Here is a 19,296-nt window from a genome sequence, read left to right as displayed (position 1 = left end):
GAAAAATGTTGAAATGCCACACGCTGGTTTCTGCCTCCCAGTGCATGTTTGGGTTAGCTGCTTTTTTTATGCCACCGTGCACCCTGCCTGTAGTGTTCACTCTTACCTGACACCCAGCATCCCCCTGTACTACAACAAACAGGAGCAGAACACTCCCAGCCCAACCTGACCTCGGTGTCAAGTTCCATATAAAACCACGTTACACCTTCCTTCCCAAGTTCAACTATGGTTTTTAAGAGACTGCAGTAAAGCAAGAATGAGCAACCCAGTTCTCAAGGGCCCTCAGATTTGCATTCTGCAATGGATTGGAGTTATTTTACTGTATTCATTTTATGGTCAAATCCTGGTTGTCACTCTTAAGTTATTTGGCTGACAAACATTTGTACCCATTTATACTGTATAGTGAGGCACTGTACTGCAGCAATCTGAAAAAAGCACCTTGCTCAAAAGTTTTAACAGTAATTCCCACAGAGTTACAGATAAACCCCCAGAGCCCCAACTCCTACTTGGCTCAGCTGAGTCGGTAACTGAAAAGCACCTGCAAAACCTTCAGGATCCTGGGTCTGCAAGGATTGGAGGAGCCCAGACATGAAAGAGAAATTAAATTTTGGTGCACAGTTAAGACCAATATTCGCAAGTACAAAAAATGACTGACTTCCTTAAGTCACAATACTCAGTAATAAAGCTCATTCACAGCATGAAGGCGGACTGAAATGAGTAAGGCACACCCAAAGCTTTTTGACACACCAGAGATATTCTTGGGTTTTGAACTTTGGCCTCCTCTGGAATTGACTTCTGCACAACACTCTGAACATTTCAAGCTTGCCTCACCTTGCAAAACTAGGCTTGTTAATAGACATAGAAATCACAAAGTCAATCTGTGGACCTGGAATTTTCCACAGAACCCTCAGCTATATAGTAGTAATGTACTGAGCAGACTCCAAGGGAGACCAGTTTTTGACCAGTGAGGTATACTCTGCTTTGTAAGTATTAGTTTACATTTGCATACATGCATATACAGTATAAACATCTGCCAGGCTTAGACACTGCTGATATTTTGGCTGGCCTTATTGTGGGAGGTGTTTGCTGCTGCTGTCTGAACTAAATAAATAAACCTTTAAATCTATTTTGGGATATAATAACCTCCTGTCTGTCTAGTCTGTGCACTCATGTCCAGGTGTCATGGGGGAAAAGACTTTCTCCTGTCTGATCGGTTTCAGCTCACCAAGGAAACAATTTTCTTTCACACCATAAGAACCTCGGGAACAGATCAGTACTTTGTCTCCTTCACAACGTACTGTGGCTATTTTTAGGACATCTTTAAAAACACAAGAAATACTGTCTTACTTGCAATTCTCTCTTCTACTTCAGCCCCACAAGACCAGACTAGGCCTTGTAAATACTTCTGCTGGTTCAAACCTGTTTTTAAATTCTACAGCTATGGGTCATACAAACTGTTTTAAGGACAGCTACTATACAATGCTTTATACACTGGCAAAATGAATCAAGCAAACAGATATTTTTTTCTATTAACAGACAAATGATACACATACGTACAGTTCAGACCTCACCTACAGCTTTCTGATGATGCCAGCATACTCACAGTGGTACCCGTTCATTGTCAAGTGTCTGTTGGTATCCTCTGAAAGCCCACTGGATTGTCCCTAAGAGACGGGCAAAGAAGCATCATGACTCCACCACTCGGCCAGGACAAACCAGAAAAGTCATATAGTTGAAAGATCTGTGACAGCGTAGCTGTTCTTGCCCCCACGGTTCCTTGTAATGACGTTAGATCAACCTGCAACTTGCTCAACCTGAAACCACAGCAACTCCTTCCTGGCCTCCTTCCCACACTGTAGCCGCAGCACCCTTTTAAACCTGCAGACGTCCACGTTACGTTTGTTCCAAGTTCCCACCACCTCATCACAACTCCCCACATGTGCAAACTGGGACAGCGGTGCATGACTGTTTACCTTCTGGCCATGTTTTCTCTGCCAATAGCCAATGGACAGCAGAAATAAAGGACTTAAACAGAATTGAAAAAACAAAGAGGACACTTGGGCTATCTTGCTTGGTTTCCAAAAGCTGAGCGATCTGAGGACCTCATCAAACAGATTCTTGAAAGAAAAGCAGGAAATTGCTTCAATAACATGGCTGGGATAGTTGTTCCAGACTCCCACCAACGTTTGCGTAAAGAACTACCTCATGTTCTCATTTTCTACCCCAGCATTCTCTAGTTTCACTGTTTATTCTGAAGAGCTGGTTGTTTTTAGACAGCCAGGACACTAAATCCATCCCCTGGACTCTACACCCTCTGCTTCACACAGTGCTTCAAGCCAGAGAGAGCTACACACATTTTCTGATTATCTCTGCACATGGTAAAAAATAATATTCTTCCTTGGAAATGGGATGTTAGTCACCAGCAAGTTCCAGGAGTCTCTTTATAAAGCCACTAAATGCAGCATTTAACGTAAAGAAACTAAATGTTTAGGTCAGTAGACTTGAGATCTAGAAGTGTCTCATTTGATTCATTAAGCATAAAAAAATAACTGATTTCCTTCAGTCACAACACCCAAACAAATCACCTCCAGCTGAAAGGAACATGAGCCACTGTGTTTGGGTATATCCAATGCAACTGGACATCACAAACTCAAACACCCCATAATTTAATCCAGAGCTAGATGTTCTTCTAGGCACTATCAAATGGGTGCAGCAGAATGAAGACACTACCAGATTTCAGTGCGTAGACCGAGTTGTAATCTTTCCCCAGAATACTCAGAAAATCCTGTTTCTCCAAGTGGAATTGTACTGGGATGCTCTATTTCTGTCACCTCAGATAAGGCTTCAACTAAACAGGGATTGATTTTCTTAAAGCAGCACCTTAATTTGAAATTCACTCAAGTTGGATTACCGTTTACTTCAGCATCTCTTCACTGTTATTCTTCCAAATGCTGCAGAAAATCAGGCTCTCACTCTATAACACGGCTGGGGTTCAACTGAGCTTTTAGCACTGCAACACAATGACCTAATCCTGCAGTTAAGTTGTTTTTTGGCCTTGAGGGCATGATCTCTCCCCAAACCTCCAAAAAGAGCGTTATGTTCGGAAGTAATCCTCCTGTGGTTTGGCCTCCACGGAGCAGGGTGCATCACTGATGGAGGGCTATGACTGGCCCACGACCAGGACCTTTAACCCCTTTTACAGTGCAAGCTAAAGTCCAGTAGAGTCAATGCCCGCAGGCATGGCTACAGGTTCAATGAGCAATGCAAAACTGACAGTCCAATGAGCTGTCAATCATTTACCACTCACTCCCTTTTCAGGAGGTAGGTTATCACTTAGCGGCAAAAAAAGTAAATAAAGCAGCCAAGCTCTTATTTCCCCCAAATCCAGCTATCCTCCCTACCAAATGATAAATGGCAACAGCATAGCGAAAAACACTTCATTGCCGAGCAAACCAGTATTTCTGGAAAAACGACTATTTCAGACAGCCAATCAACTGAGAAAAGCAGCTGTCATCCAGTAGCAAGTGTCCTGTCCTACCCTCCACTCTATACAGACATTCCATTACAAAAAAAAGGTGTGACTGTGCGATTACTCATGTTTACGTAAAAAGTAAGCAATGTTTTCAGGGTTACAGCTCACTACGGCTTTTTCCTGAAAAAGAAAATGTAACCTGAGCTATTAGGAAGGACTAATCAACAACTGAAAAGAAAGAAATTCAAAACCATTTCAAATGTCCCTTAGGATACAATGAAAAAATAGGCAGACGCACATGAAGTAGGAATATACACTATACATATTGCTTCCTTCAGATCAAAATCACACATGTTATAAATAAGAGGTCTGGGCATTTATAAAGATTCTAGGTTCTCATCAAAACATTCAAGGTCAAGCTATATAAAAAGCAACTAAAGTGCATGCACTAAATTTAAATCAAGCAGGTACTGCCCAAGCTTTACAAAACATTAGTAAAATATTGTGCTCAGTTTTAGTCATAATATCACAAAAAATATTAAAGACCAAGAAAGTTTAAAGAGAAACAGAATGACTCTTAGGGGATTGTCATGTGACATGTGAGGGAAGCTAAATCACTTGAAACCAAAGACATTGAGAGGAAATTTGAATCCTAAGGGGCACAGAAAGGTTTTTGAAGTACTCCTTAGAATACTCAGCCTTCCTTCCAAAAATAAAGATGAACTGTACAGTCACCCACTGGTGTGTGTGAATTTATCTCATGGGGTTTTGAGAATCTGCACTCCATTTTCTGTATGCCATTTCACCTTGCATGAAACCCAAATTTTGAGAGTCCACAAGGTCAAGAAGAACCTGAGAACTGCGATGTGTGCTGGCATGACAGTTCATTTTCCAAGAAGAGGAGAGAGAGGGGTCTGGTCTAGTTCTTTCTCAGTCAGCCTCTGTTGCAAGCAGACATGCATGCAATTTCCATTAATATGGCTCCTAGGCATACGAGAAAGCATGAAGAGTCCAATGATGCTAAGCAATCTAGATCAGGGGTCTCTAACCTTTTTCCTTGAGGGCCACATTTGCTTTGGAAGAAAGACAAGAGGGCCAGACAATGGGAGGGTGGGTAGACAGGGCAATTTTATGATGGAGGAATACATATGCACCACAATTTACAATTTCTAATAAATTTAATGAAAACACTTATGTCATGTATAGTAATATTCAAATGAAAAAACAGAACTAAAAGAAATACTAACATACTGTATGTGTACAAACCGCGATAATTGGAATTGCTTGTGCAACAGAATGTCCTCAAATTCTGGTTCAAACTTTGGTCGCCCCCAGAATCAAACGCTGCTTGAGTTGATCATCAGAGAGTGATGTTCAATATTTAGATGTTACATATTCCAAAATATTTGTTCAGACAAATATGTGGAGGCAAAGACAGAAAATGTTCTTAAAACTCTCTTCAGGCAGTGATTCATAGAAGTTTAACAAATCCTTTTCTTTAACAGATCCCTATACAAGTCATCTTCAGCAAGGTGAATTACTTTGAGCAGCAACTCAGGCTGAAGATCTTTAACTTCACTTGCAAAAGGGTTCTGGAACAATCTTATTTTCTCTGAGATACTGTCAAAATCTTGAAAACAGTCCTGAAATTGTTGCTTTAAATGTGAAATCACTTTTAAAGTGAACGGAACCAGAAAAGGTTCAGCACATTAATTTCTGTTGCTCAATGAACAAAATTGTTAGCTGCCACCTGTTTTTCAAAAAGAAAAAAATTGTATCTGAAGGATTTTACACCTGAAAATAAATATGAAATGACAGAAATTTTTGCAGTGAAGTTTCACATTCAGTTCACTTACATGTGCTATCAAATCCACAAGAAAGGCGAGCTTCCAAAACCAAACACTCAGAGAGTCAGAGAGGGCGTTAATAGGTTGTTTTCTCAGTCATGAAAATATTGATTTCTGTACTTAATTCAAAAAAGCTCTTTGCACTTTAGCTTTGCTGATCCAGCAAACCTCACAGTGGTATGGAACGTCCAGATATTAACTTTCAATTTCAGATAGGAAGTTTTTAAACCGACGATGATTAAGGGAGGACAATCGTATAAAATTCAGTCTTCACAACTATATCCATTACTTCAGATAATTGTACATTTTTACCGCACAAAGCCTGCTGATGAATGATACAGTGCAGAATAATTGTTTTTTCCCAGGTCTTCTGTGCGACAAGCAATTGTATTAGCTCACAGACTTATTTGCTCGAACAAAGCAACCTTTTCTGAATAGAGTTCATCAGAAGCCTTCATAATACAAGTTTTTATACCCTGCCCATCAGTAAATGGTTTCCCTGCCTTAGCTATGACATGGGATATTCTGAAACTCGCCATTACAATGGATTCTGATTGTTGTGATCGCTTTGTGAATATTTCACACTGATAAATTAAGGTTTTCTTCAGTGTTTCTACTTTATCTTAACGTATTTTGCATCGAGTCTGAGTACTTCCGCTCTTCGTATTGTAATACCTTTGGATATTACACTCCTTGAGAAAAGGGACGGTTTCACTGCATATTAAGCACAACGCTTTATTGCTTTCAATCACAAAATATTTTTCAGTCCACTTCTTATTAAAACATGACACTCTTCGTCAACTTTTCTCCTCTTAGCTCCTGATATTTCGATGTAAAATAAATAGACAATGCAAGAAAACTCAAGAACAACAAACAAGTGAACCTGAGGTAAAGTTATTCGACTTCACACTGTTCACGGGCTCTAGGTTGGAGACCCTTGATCTAGATTGTGATGAGCTTAGAAGAAAAAAAATCAAAGTGCTTAACAAGTTGCATGAAGGTTTAAGATTTAGTACTGCTGATCAGATGCTCGGGATAAATGAATCTACAGTTCGTACAATGAAGAAAAGAGAGGAAGCTATCGGAGCAAGTTTAAGAAGTGGAACATCACTTAAGGTCTCGTACATACCATGTGGCCCCAATCCACATGGCTATCATCACAGCAATAAAGGTAAGAATTAGGTCAGAAATTCCATACAAAATTATATGCAAAATACATTTTTTCTTTAATGTGATGTTATTATTTTACTTTAAATAGAGTAAGGAAAACTGAAGTCACAAGTAAACCTGTTTTTCTTCATAAGCTCTTAAAAAGATACCCACCATGAGGGTTTTCAGGAATATATCCTTCACAGCTGGAAAGGGGTTACAGTACTCTGAATTTTTGTGGTCAAGTGTTCTTAAACATTTTGGAAAACTCTAACTACTAATATAGTATTTGAGGTAAATATAAATTACAGCAGTAATATCTGTATCAAACATTTTAAAGGAGAAATTAAGCAATAGTAATTAAGAAAAAACATTATGGCTGAAGAGGCAACTACAGTGCCAGTGCATTCAAGCACAAACTCTGTCCCAGGCAAACATGACCCACAGCTCCTTTGAAGTGTTCTGGTATAACAAGCTTAATTTGTCTGATATTTAGTAGGATCAATACAAAGGTTAAAGAGCTGTCTGTATTAATGTCCTGCAGGAAAGTGGACTGGATGTGCTCCAGGTTGACCGCATCTGTCGACTGTCACTAGGAAGGAGCACTTTTACACTGAAGTGAACATGCCAGTACAGGTGTGCAGAAGGCACAGTTGAAGCACTACCTGGGGATATATACTGTAGACTCACAGTGGAAGAGAGAAAGTTACAGTGTGATATTAATCTGGATGGTTCACAGAGTTCAATTCTCATCGTTGTGCAGAGTAAACAAACCATCTAAAATAAACCCACATTAGACAGTGACCGTTCCACAGTAACAGCAAAAACCACATTTATGTACAGTAAACCCCAACCGCTTCAATGCAATCTTCTCAGGGATACATTCCACTCCAATAACTACAGATAGCAGTTATCAAATCAAAAAGGTTTTTGATGATTTACCATAAAGTCATAAAGCTCTTTAAGCAGAATGAAATAACCCATAATGATTAAAAAGACTCCATTCTTTACGTACAATGGGTAGCTGTAGTGGCGTCAGTTTGCTCAGGTTACAGGCGTTGACGCTAAGCACAGGAGCATTTCATGTCAATGAAACAGGCTAAAATTTCACTGAACAGAGTACTCTCCCAGGGCATACATATAGATGAAGAAACTGCACAGTTTATATCAGGACTTGCCTTCCATAAAAATAGAAAGACTGTATATGTAAAAGATGTCCGCAGAAATACATCTGCTCATTGAATAATATCTATTACAAGGAGTTTAAGAAAACAGCCTAAATAAATGTTCAGACATCAGAAAGTAGGCAATCTTTGTGAGAAAATATAAAACGCTTAACAGACTATTCTTGTCCATACTGGTTTGAAATTAGACATGCACAACTGTTCATCTTCAGGGACCGTCTGACTAGGGTTCAGTATTTGTGCTGAGGGCACACAGTCCAGCGGATGTGCAGGTTCTGCTCCTGCACCTCCTCTCAGCAATGACTACTGCAACCAAGAAAACGGTCTAATGCAATTCAGATTAGTCAAAAAAGTGCCTTTTAATCAAAGCCCAATCCTTCTCAATCCACAAAAAATCCGATGCTCTCACATTGTGAAAAACAACCTGCTAGACCCTCCTGACAGAACACTCTGTAAATAGTTGGCTAATGACCATTAAACTAAAAATGCAATTTAAGTGCAGTAGTTTCGAATGCTACTAGATAGTGCTATAGGTTAGGATTTTAGTAAGCTGTAGAGAATAAGATGTTTCAAGTTCAGCCATAGCCTACTCATTTATTGTGTCTATACAACATTCAGGTGTCTACATACAACACTGTACTACTATTGCCTAAAGCAAACAGCAAAATAGTAAGCCACATGGCTTTGGACATACACAGGTCTAAACCAATCAGAGACAGAGTATGTGTTTTTTCCAGTCAGTTTACAATGTGAATGCCACTGCACTCACCACTGCAAAACAAGCAGGTACATACAGTACAGTATAGCAAGATATCAGCACCCTGAAACAAAACACATGGGGGTGAAAAACACGACCTGAGCAACTTTCTCCAAAAAAAAAAAACAGTCCACATGTTCAGTTTGTGTCCGTGTATTCATTTGTACAGATCCACAATACTGGTGGTAACAGGCATCTTTATTCCTAAACCAATTTTCCACAAATGTTGGGGATGGAAAATTGAGAGGAATGGGAGGGGGAGTTTGCCGATATCTGACCAAGATAAGGATTCAAATAGTTTTCATTTACTGAAAAACAAAAATATAGATGTAAAGGAAAAAGCAATGTTTTCTGTACAAACAAAATCAAAAACTGGGCTCAGATATGAGCATCTTATTTATACCAGTGAGACAGGTTCTCTTGGTTAGGCAAAAAAACGGCACGAAACACCAGCAACTTCCATGTGACAACGAAACAGAGTGAAGTACAAACACTTACGCAAGAGTCAAGTTTTCATTCATGATGAGTTCTTTCCTTCTGCACTATGGCTCCAAGAAGTTTATCTGTCTTGGAACATGCTTACACGTAACGTAATGAAACTTTCCATTGAACAAGCAGTTTATTCTGTGTGACGTTACAACAGTGCAGGTACAGACAACAAGCCTCACAATCAAAGCAGAGACAGCTGTACAGCGCTCTAGGTCACAGTGCTAAGAATGGAGGGGCAGAGTTATTTCACATCACAAAATCAAACAAATGCACTTTCCAACATCTTCATATTTTTAACTTTAAAGCTATGAATACGGTCACCTGCAGAACCAGCATTAGACTGTTCAGAGATTGCTAGAAGACAATCATTTCAATCATTTATAATACGAAAAGAGCTTCCACAGTACCTCTTTACATGGCACTACAGAGCTTTGCTTTATTTAAAAATGTTACAATCATTCTAATATATCACAGCATGAACTGCTTTTATTAAAATTGATGTTGTAAGTGTTGAAGCTTAAAATTCAGTGCTGTATTGTGTAATTCGTTATGTTTGCATTTGCAAACAACTTAAAATGTTACTAAAGTAAGAGCTCAGAAAAAACTGATTTGGATTAAAACCTCCTTTAAATTTAGAACCAATTAACTCCAACTGTTCATTCCAATTTTAAATGGCTGCTGGCATATTGCAAGGCCAGCAGGAAATGATCAAGGTGTACACAAGCATAACCAAGTGAACATAATTACATAATAGCATAATTATAGAGAGATAGAAAAAAGCAGAAGACTTCGTAAAGGATAAAAACAGCATTAAAAATATCACCCTGGAGTACTTGCTTATTGAACCTTGCTCAGCTTGTTAAGCACTGTGTTAATACAATCGGCTGTTAAAAATACCTCTTCTGTCCAGTTAGTGACCTATTTGTGCAGAAGTTAGTCACAGCCGTTCTTCCTGTACGCCTCCTCAGTCCATGTCCCGCAGTTTTGAGGCAGAAGAGAGTCCGTGCAGAGCCACTGTGCTGGTGTGAGCCACGTGCAAGAGACGGTTCCAGGTACAGTCTCAGGAGCGCTCCGGCCAGGGATCAGACGATGGCAGTCTGCAACAGAAAGGCTGTTTGCTAAGCCCTGCTTGGCTCCAATAGTTGGACAGGAGTGAGTTAATGTTTAACCAGCACTGATTCGGAAAGACTGAACACCACGTAAAAAAACAGGCAATGGAAACTGAGAGCTAGTGACCCAGCACTAGGCCTATGCCTAGCACTATTCACAACACAGCTCTTCTCGCTTGTAAGGAAGCCCTGCCTTATATTGCCATGCCACCCTACTCTCATTTCTCCAACAAAACTAAATTCAACCTGCGTTTGAGTTTATGGAAATGTAACAGCCTTGACTGAAGTCGGCGGAACCCAGGACGACCACATTGATATATTGACATCCATTATCCTGCCTGTATTTAAAGATACTACTATTCTCTGTATCATAAGCATCATGTTATTATATACAGCAATCCCTTACCATACACAAACTTACCTTAAACATATTTGACCATGCCAAATCTTCTGTGTGCCATTTTACCTTGTTAAGCGATCGAGATCCATGACGAGGTTAGAAAAAAAATGCGGAATAAGTTATATACAGTACCTAAATAAACAATTAAAATGTCTCCTAAAGGTGAAGAATGTGGTTTTGCAAAGTGTGCAATATCAGTGATGTCTCCAGATAAAAAGTTTTGATAAGTTGTGAGAAGGTCAAAGCAATAGTGTAGTAGCTAGATTTGGCATTAATAAATCCTCAATTTGCACAACAAGGAAAAATGAGGAACATTGAAAAAAATTACGAGCATCATGTGGAAGGTCCGGGAGACTGAAAAGCTTCTTGTCAGCAAAGGGAGGTTTGATAACTTTAAAAAGCATTACAGCCTACCTAATGTGAAGTTAGCAGGGGAGGCAGCACTAGCAGATGAGGGGGCAGTATCCACATTTTCTACCAAACTGAAGATGGCAATTGATGATCCAGTCCTCAGCACTGACAAAACTGGGCCACTTGGGAAGCATATGCCTAATCGTTAAAAATATTTTAAAAAATAATTTTTCTATCATTTGTTACACTTTATTCTAGAGTATGACATTGAAAGTGTGTTGTTTTGAAATTACTTTGGTCTGGTATTTTGTATTTATGTATTGGAGAGAAAACAACAAGTCCATTCACAACTTTGGTTCCCTTCACCCTACTATTCCCCGTAAAGACTTAAGTTTACTCACATCAAATTTACCTTAAGTGAAGGGTTTTCAGGAACGTAACCCTCAGATTTGGCAGGAGATTACTGTATTTCCAATCGGGAAGTCTAGCACATAGTCGCACCTTCACCAGTAAGTTACAAGTCACACTCCATTCAACTCCATCTCCATTCCTGAGCTAGTTCTTGCGTACACAGTTAATGGCTATACAACGTGAAAAGCTTCAAACTGTAAAACTAAAGCCACACAGTCTGGGAGGAGTTGATATGTTAAAATTACACACCCACTAGTTTTACTAATGCACCTGGGGCTGAACTTGAAATTAGTTCTTTAAAAAAAAATTCCAACAGTTTTCAAAATTTCATACTCTCACATACTCTCAGCACTTCTAATTTCCATAACTCTACTAATTGCATAATTGTTGTTTTTTTCATTTTTAAGTGCTCATTTAGATGCCCAGTACATGTAGTCAAGCTGAAACAACTTTAGCAAGTTACAACCCACAACGACATAATATCAAATAGCATCCTTAAATCAAATTGTTCATCTTTTTTCGACATACTTTTTCAAAAATGAAAAAGCTTAGCCTTTTTACTTTGTTGTGCAGACAAGTTATAAATGTTTTACAGTCATTCAGAGGGACACTAACATATTGACCCACTTAAGATGGGTGCTAAGCCCCCTTTTACTCTCAAAAATCAGATCTTAACCAATCAGTTGCAAACCTCCAACACAAACATAAGATATTTTGGATACCATGCACAACATCATGTTACAAAAAGACTGCTTCCCTGGAATCAGTCCAGAGAAGAGCAACCAGATACAGGTTCAAATGAATGTTTTATGCTGACAGTAGAAATAAAAATCACTTTTTTGTCTTAAACAGCAATCTAATTCCATCCGTCCATTTACTAGTTTCTTCTTCCAATTCAGGGTTGTGGTGGAGCTGGAGCCTATACTGGAAAGCAGCGGGTGCAAGGCAGGATACACCCTGGACAGGATGTCAGTCTGTCATTGGGCAGATGCACAGACACAAACACTAACATGCACATACTCATGCCTAGGGCCAATTTTCCCAGAAGCCAGTTAATCTACCAGTATGTTTCTGGATTGTGAGAGGATACCAGGAAAACATACAAACTCCACACATACAGCACCCCAGGTCTGGAGCTGGCCCCGGGGCCCAAGCATTGCAAGGCAGCATGACTGCAGACCTAATTCAAGAACTCAAAATCATTGAAGACACTGAGAAAATTAAATTACTGAATACAAACTTCTGGGATAAATAACTTCTCAGAGAACACAAGAAAAAACTACAGGAAAGTACAATTAGAAATAAGAACAGAAGGCACTACTGTTAGACAAAGGCTTGGGGGAGAATGCAACAACCTACGCAGCCATGAAGCCAGTACCACTGTTGTTTTCATAAAACGTCTGGATGACATATTTCATTAAATTATCTAAAAAGTCAAATAATCTAGGTGGGCTGAATGACCTTTATTTGTTTGCAAACTATGTTTTAATAATCCTGAGAAGAGCCAATCACAGTCTCAAAACCCAGTGCATCTTAAAACACTGCTGTACAGAACTCTAGGTCACGTTCACCCCATTTACCAGTCTGTCATTTCAGTGCCTTTAAGCCAGAAAAGCTACAAATTGACTCTTTAAAACCTAGCTTGATGATCTGAGGGAAGCAAAAAAAACACTTTCGTTTAATTGAAGAGATCACTGAAAAAGTAAGACTAGCTAGATGTGAACACCACTTAACAGTTGAAAGATTCGTTGCAATTCATGCTTCTGGTGTCAGTACATATAGCACAACGAGGATCAAGTATCCACCTCTGTCTATGTTTTCGCCCACAGCCTGACCCTCACTCATTTCAGTTCTTACACCTGTTTTCAGTGCTGTAGTACACTACTGTAAGCCACACCTCACCCCAGTCATACAGAACTGCACCTGCAAAGTAATTTGAGAGGTATTGGGCAATAAACTCCTAGCCACCAGGGACAGTTTGGAGACTGAGCACAAAGCTCTTCCAAAGGTCTGCAATTCTCTTTTCCATACAGTATGCATACACGTTTTCAATGCTAAATGGTAAAAAGCATAGAAGAGTCAATTAATTAAAACACTGTTTTAACCATGTTCACATTCCTGTGTATTTTTCATACAGAACTTAAATCTTGACTGATTGTTATGACTGTTCAGTATGAACAAGTTTCTCTTTTGAACAAAGAAATATGAGGAGAAGATGATTTTTACTAACATTTCTATAAAAATCTATCTTAAAGACAATCTGGGCTGTTCTGTTCTGACAACAGCTGCAGTGCTAGTCAGGCAAGAACACTCGTGCTCAGTTTGGCTGAAGAGCAAAGAATGGTCACACTTGTGCCATGCACCAGCGAACCCCAGTCTGAAGAAAGTGGAGCATCAGCATAACAATCTGCCTACGATCATATTTATAAAACCACCTTCACTCCAGACCGCCCAAAATCCTACTTCAACAGAAATGACTCCTGTAGGATAAGAAGGTCTGGCTTTGTTAAGTGGGTTTAATATACTTAACCAGAAAGCTGAGCTGGAGAGCAGACAGAAATCCTGCCAAGACCAAAGACCCCATCATAACCACTACCACCAGCCCAGCCCTTCTTCTTTAAAGAGAACTCTGAGCTTGTTTAATTACTAAGTGTGTGGTTTCTGAAACTGTAATTAAAATAACACGATCACTTAGACATGGTTTGAAAAAAGATGGCTGAATTGTTTGTTTTCTTTTTCATGTAGATTCCAAGAGGATGCCTCCAGTGACTTCGGGGATTAGAGTTTTTCTTTAATACCATAGCCAAGATGATGTTTGTCAGTTCTGGTCTTATTTTTTTGTACAAGTCAACTCTACAAACTCAACAGCATACACTCCTCACCCTGCTAAATAACAAACACATATTCAGTACAACATTATAAATGATAACATTATGATTACTACTACTATTATTAGGCAGATGTTCTTGTGCAAAGTAACTTATATTCAGACTAGTATTTGGAGATATGTATTATACAGGAGCAACCTGATTAAATACCTTATTCAAGGGCAGAGCAGCAGTGCTGCACCCAGTATCTGAACCCAGAAACTTTTAGAGCCCTAACTACACACAGCTGTCTGTCAATATGTCTGGCATATACCATATGACGTATATCTCAATCAATTTTTTTGTTTTGGTTTAACACAGTCAGTCTACCTACAGTATAGTAGTCATGAAACCCATGACTGAATAAAACAAGAATAAACCTTCAAGGACAGCCAAGGGCTCGAAATAGCACGTGGAAATAAGAACTCACTGAAAGCAAGCCTTTGCCAATCTCAAATGAAAACAGGTTAAACATTTAAACACATCCTCTTATATAAAGAGCACTTTTAACAATTGATACAATTACAGTTTACATTACTGAACAAAAAGTTAAAACAAAAATTGACCACTTTAATTGTATTAAAGAGGACAAGCCAATTTATAACTTGAACCAATTCCCTTGGGGAACAGCATTCCAGCTGGGTACTGAAGTACCTGCACATTTTTATTAAAAGCAACAAAGGAGGCATGCTTTCGTTTCAAATACCGAAATAATCTGTACAACACAATGCTAAACTGAAGTGAAACACTTGGCACTGAATTCTAAAGCCAATACAGAAGTGCATTGAAGAGGATTCCACAGTTTGAGGCCAACTGTTGTGATAAATCATAAACAGGCTTAAACATACTGCAGCTGAGGAATAGCATTCAGGACTTTAATATTAAACTACGACATAAAATGTATTGGACTTTACCAACCAGACACAGTTGACAACCATAACATGGCACCTTACTAAAGCTTCTAAGTTGAGGCACTGCACAATAGGCCACAGGGGTCTGTAAAAGATAAGCCTTTTTTCCTTTTAATTCAGAACTGCAAAATATTTTTCTGATTTACTATAATCCCTAATATTGAAGTTATGAATGTTATTGAATGTTAAATCAACACATCTTCACCCAATAACCCAAGTAATGAAGTAATACAGCAAAAAGTCAGACAGCAAGCAGATGCTCATCAAAAAGTCCACTGACAGTCTTTTCGTACCCTGAGTTGATCATGCACAGCAGACACAAAGGCACAACTCCACCCATGAAGTAAGACCTGGACAACGTTCAATCCTTCCATCTGCAATGACACTATTTATGCTTAAGCACCTTCTGAGGGAAAACCTGCATATGGTCAAAAGATCTTTCAAAATTCTACTGTCAATTCTACTACTCAGAATGCTCTTCAGTAAAAGCCTTGAAAAAAGTATTGCATGAGGAGCTGTAAAGGAACAAGCAGAAATTGATTCCATCCTGAAAGGAACAATCTTTTGGCTACAGAACCTTCTTCTAGTTTGAGAATGAATTTGTCTTTGCTATGGTTGGGAAACACAGGTCACCAACTGAAGCTGGCTAAGACAGTTCACCTCCACCCCTACACAGACACCCGAGGCCATGCTGACTAATTGCTACTTCTTTCAAGGCGCTATATCATTACATCATGGGAATAACTCAAAAGAATACACCTACATTCCTTGGCACATACTCCATCACAGAATTGGGTGAGTCATTCATTTAAAACCAAGATGCACCCACACAGCATTCACTATTTGTACTATAGATGGATATGAGACCATGTATTCAGACTCCCAAGTCTGCCAACTTTTTTGATTATTCCGGAAGTATAAACTTAATGCATGGTAGGTGCTTATGCTGTTGAGCTGCCATTTGTTTTACACGCACTTATATACTGTGAGGATTAGAACCATGCAGTGCAGAAACTGAAGCCCATTCTTCAGAACACAATGTCCAAAAAAGCTGGGATTACTGGAATACTTTTAAATGCATCAATCAAGATGTTACAAATGAGAGGAGGCAATATAGCCCATCTAGCCCATTTGGTATTTGATTGATCTAGGGATCTCATCCAGCAATTCCTTAAAAGAAGCTAGGTTATTAGCTTATTAGCGCCAGGGTCCGCAAACGCCCAGATAGGTTGCGTGTCCAGTGACTGCTCAGGTCACGCGTCAAGTTTTAGTTCCCTTATTTTCCAGCTGCACCAGTGTAACTAACTTCCCCTTCCTTGAATCATTTGCATAGGAAGGCTGAAGTCTGTGCAGAAAACAGATATAGTACATTTCTAAGCAGACCCACACTGTGCCACCCCCTTAATGTTCACATTGTAAGTAAAAATGATAAAATAGTCTACCCGATGTACTTCTTCATAAAAAGAGCTTTATAGGCTGTGCTGGAAGCCTCACGTACAAGACTGCTGTGGAGGCTTCAGCACTTACATTAATAGACACTTCAAGTTGGATATAGAGTTTCAAACAGCTTACATTTAGTTACATGTGCACATGTACACATACCTCTCCCCCATTAACACATAAGTGAGTGGCTTCTACTTCCTGCTACCCTCGATCAAGCAAGCCTCCTAGCTGCCATAACCGATAACTCGCTACACAGTATGGCAGAGTCTCAGCAACTATGAATTCAACGTGTGAATTTCCAATTCGGTCCGGGCGATGGTGTCTTTGATGGAAGAACAGAGTCGGATAAAACCAAGTCAAAGGCCATTATTGACCACAACATTCAAGCTGTTTCAGATTTCAAAGGGGTGCAACAGACTAATCTAGCTACTGACTGAGCCTGCCGCCTGCCCAAGTACCCACTACCCAGCACCCACAACTCAGCATGATCATGTTTTTGTATTGTAAGGAATACCCCCTGTTCTGCGTCAGCAGAGTGTATAATGACAGGCTGGACACGACTTCACAGGCTCTGTGACAGTGTGATTGCCTTTTTTCATTACATGGAGGCAGAGAGAGAAAGTACAGGCTGGATACAGAGGAGGGGTTCATATTTATTTTAACCGATTACAATAAGTTCATGATTACTGATTTGATTATTTAACCTGATGATTATTGATTTAACTTAAAGTCAATGCACTAGTATTTCAATTATCATATAAAGGAGGGTTTAGAGAAGGTGTTGGCAAGGGGGAGGGGGGGGCAGCATAAACCTCCAAGTCCGGTTAAAGCTCAGTAAGTGAGGAGGAATTTCCTCCTTGTGCACCACATGAAAAACATTTCACATGGCAACATGAGAAAAAGCAGAAGTAAACATTTTCAATTGCACAATCCACTGACGTCTTAATAAAGGCTAAATGATCGTTTTGAAAGCTGAAAATGAGTACAGCCGCCCCAGTGCTGAATCACCTCCCAGCACTTCCTGGGCTACTGTTCACACAAACGTTTGCAAATGTCACTGCTCAGGTCTCTTCTTAACCTCTTAATTTGACTGCATTCTTAATTTATAACTGGTTCAGTTTTTCCTTGATGTGCCTAAGAAGTGATGGACACAAACTTGTAAAATCTGCAGGATCCAAAACTCCAAAGTTAATGATCCGATTCAGCATATGTAAATGGTTGGCTTCTAAATAAATCTATATAGCACTGAAGCTAAAGATATCAAGCTCCTCAAAACAGATTTTGCTTTTGTCAGTGAAAATTGAGTAGTTTGAACACTATAAAGATTCAACATTTAATATCCCAAGTATATAATCCATTTAAATGTTGAAGGATTTAAAAAAAGTTGTAAAAAAGCAGCCTCCAGGTATATTAGATATTTCAAAGACAAATTACTGCATTGTTTTAAGGACATGGAGCAACTGCAACCTTTAAGGACTCGACTGCAGGAAAATTGGAACCGAGTGAGCTCCCATTTGAGAAATGCTTAACTACAGCTCCTCTAAACGAGCATACAGCCGATCATACAGTAGCCAGGGAGAGAGAGAGCATAAAATGAAAGCACACAATTAAAAGCAGAACCTTGAAAAAAAATCCAGAAAGATACAAATGCACAAAGAAATCTCAGGCAGATTAAGGATATGAGTCACAATCACTCGACGAGGAACACAGCACATTGATGGAAGCAAGGCTGCCCCTCAGGCAGAGAGCACATCCTTCACTAGGCTTTGGCAGTGTGTCTGCCTACTGCAGCTCCTCAGCCACTTTAATCAATCTTCTGATGGGCAGCATGGGAAATCTGCTGTTGTTCAAAAGACATTCAGAATCCTCCCCACTACCACTGCACAGATCTTCACTTTGACTGGACCATGCCAAGATGGGGTAGAAAGCAAATAGAGAAGCAGTTGTGACTTAGCAACAATTCATCTTAATAAACTGAGCCAAGCACTTTGATTAGATAAGAAATCCACAGAGGAGGTGTTAATTGAATCCAGACCTCTTGGGGAATGATGGAACCGGGCCCAAAAATAAAAATGAAAAAACACACACGGCACCTCAACTGCTAAACGTGGCTGCACCAGATTTTATTTCTATCAGGCAGAGTAACAGCACAGACACTCTCTGACTTGCGTGAATCTGACTCTAAGGAATAAGCTTCCAAAGAGCAGTAATAAAAACTGTTAAAATGCAAAAATGTACATAAGCAGATAGGATAAAAACTCCTTTGCGTGTGGGGGAGATGTAGCCGATTTCAGCCCCATTAATGAAAGTCAATGCTGCACACATTTGCCAATATAATTAAATCCTCCTTCCTCCTCACACAGTACACATAGTATACGACTGGTGAGCCTGAAGCATCTCCTTCAATAATTCATGGAACATTTGACAGTATTTCTATTAAGTACATATTAATGCAACAACCTGGGGTCACAAATCAAAAGACAATGTTTTACATATGGCCCATTTCTCGGGTGTTCCAGATCTTCATCTCCGCCTATAGGCTGTTTAGGACACTTCAACTAGGCTAAATGATCACAACTAAGGAAAGAATGTGCATGTATGTACGTATGTATTTAACATTCATCTTTCTTTTTCCACTATGAAAGCTTCTTCACATACTTGGCAAGCATGTTGTATACATAGGAATCTGCCCCTGTTCCAAAGTCTAAAACCTCTGTTTGCATGGACAGCACATATTCAGTATAGTCCAAGCATTCAGTTTCCTTTACAGTACAACACTGCCCGAGCAAATACCCTTGGTTTTTGGTCAGTCGGGGTTAGTTGCTCCTGTAACCCACTTCAGTCTCCCCCTACCTCCAAACTGAGGAACTCAAAAGAAATGGATTGTGTTCTTCTTCACCTTTTCT

The 19,296-nt window shown here is 39.5% G+C and overlaps 1 protein-coding gene across 10 annotated transcripts in view; it reads right to left on the bottom strand.

Moving 5' to 3' along the window:
* Nucleotides 1-19,296, bottom strand: part of LOC102691130 (vitamin D receptor) — an 80,677-nt gene that overhangs the window by 19,589 nt on the left and 41,792 nt on the right. For 3 of the 10 annotated variants that reach the window (XM_015344297.2, XM_015344295.2, XM_015344298.2), the window contains one exon: nucleotides 1,604-1,664. The exons of 1 other annotated variant lie outside the window; for it this stretch is intronic. In XM_015344297.2, coding sequence (XP_015199783.1) covers nucleotides 1,604-1,664 — 61 coding nt within the window. Of the gene's footprint in view, nucleotides 1-538; nucleotides 558-1,557; nucleotides 1,665-9,795; nucleotides 9,996-19,296 lie in introns of those variants that run through there. 6 more of the 10 variants (XM_015344299.2, XM_015344300.2, XM_015344301.2 and 3 more) reach the window with 6 other exon arrangements.

This window comes from Lepisosteus oculatus, chromosome 1 (genome assembly GCF_040954835.1).
Source record: "Lepisosteus oculatus isolate fLepOcu1 chromosome 1, fLepOcu1.hap2, whole genome shotgun sequence".
In the NCBI taxonomy this organism is placed as follows: Eukaryota; Metazoa; Chordata; class Actinopteri; order Semionotiformes; family Lepisosteidae; genus Lepisosteus; species Lepisosteus oculatus.
The sequence above is the reverse complement of the archived record's forward strand: the minus strand, read 5'-3'. Positions and strand labels throughout refer to the sequence as shown.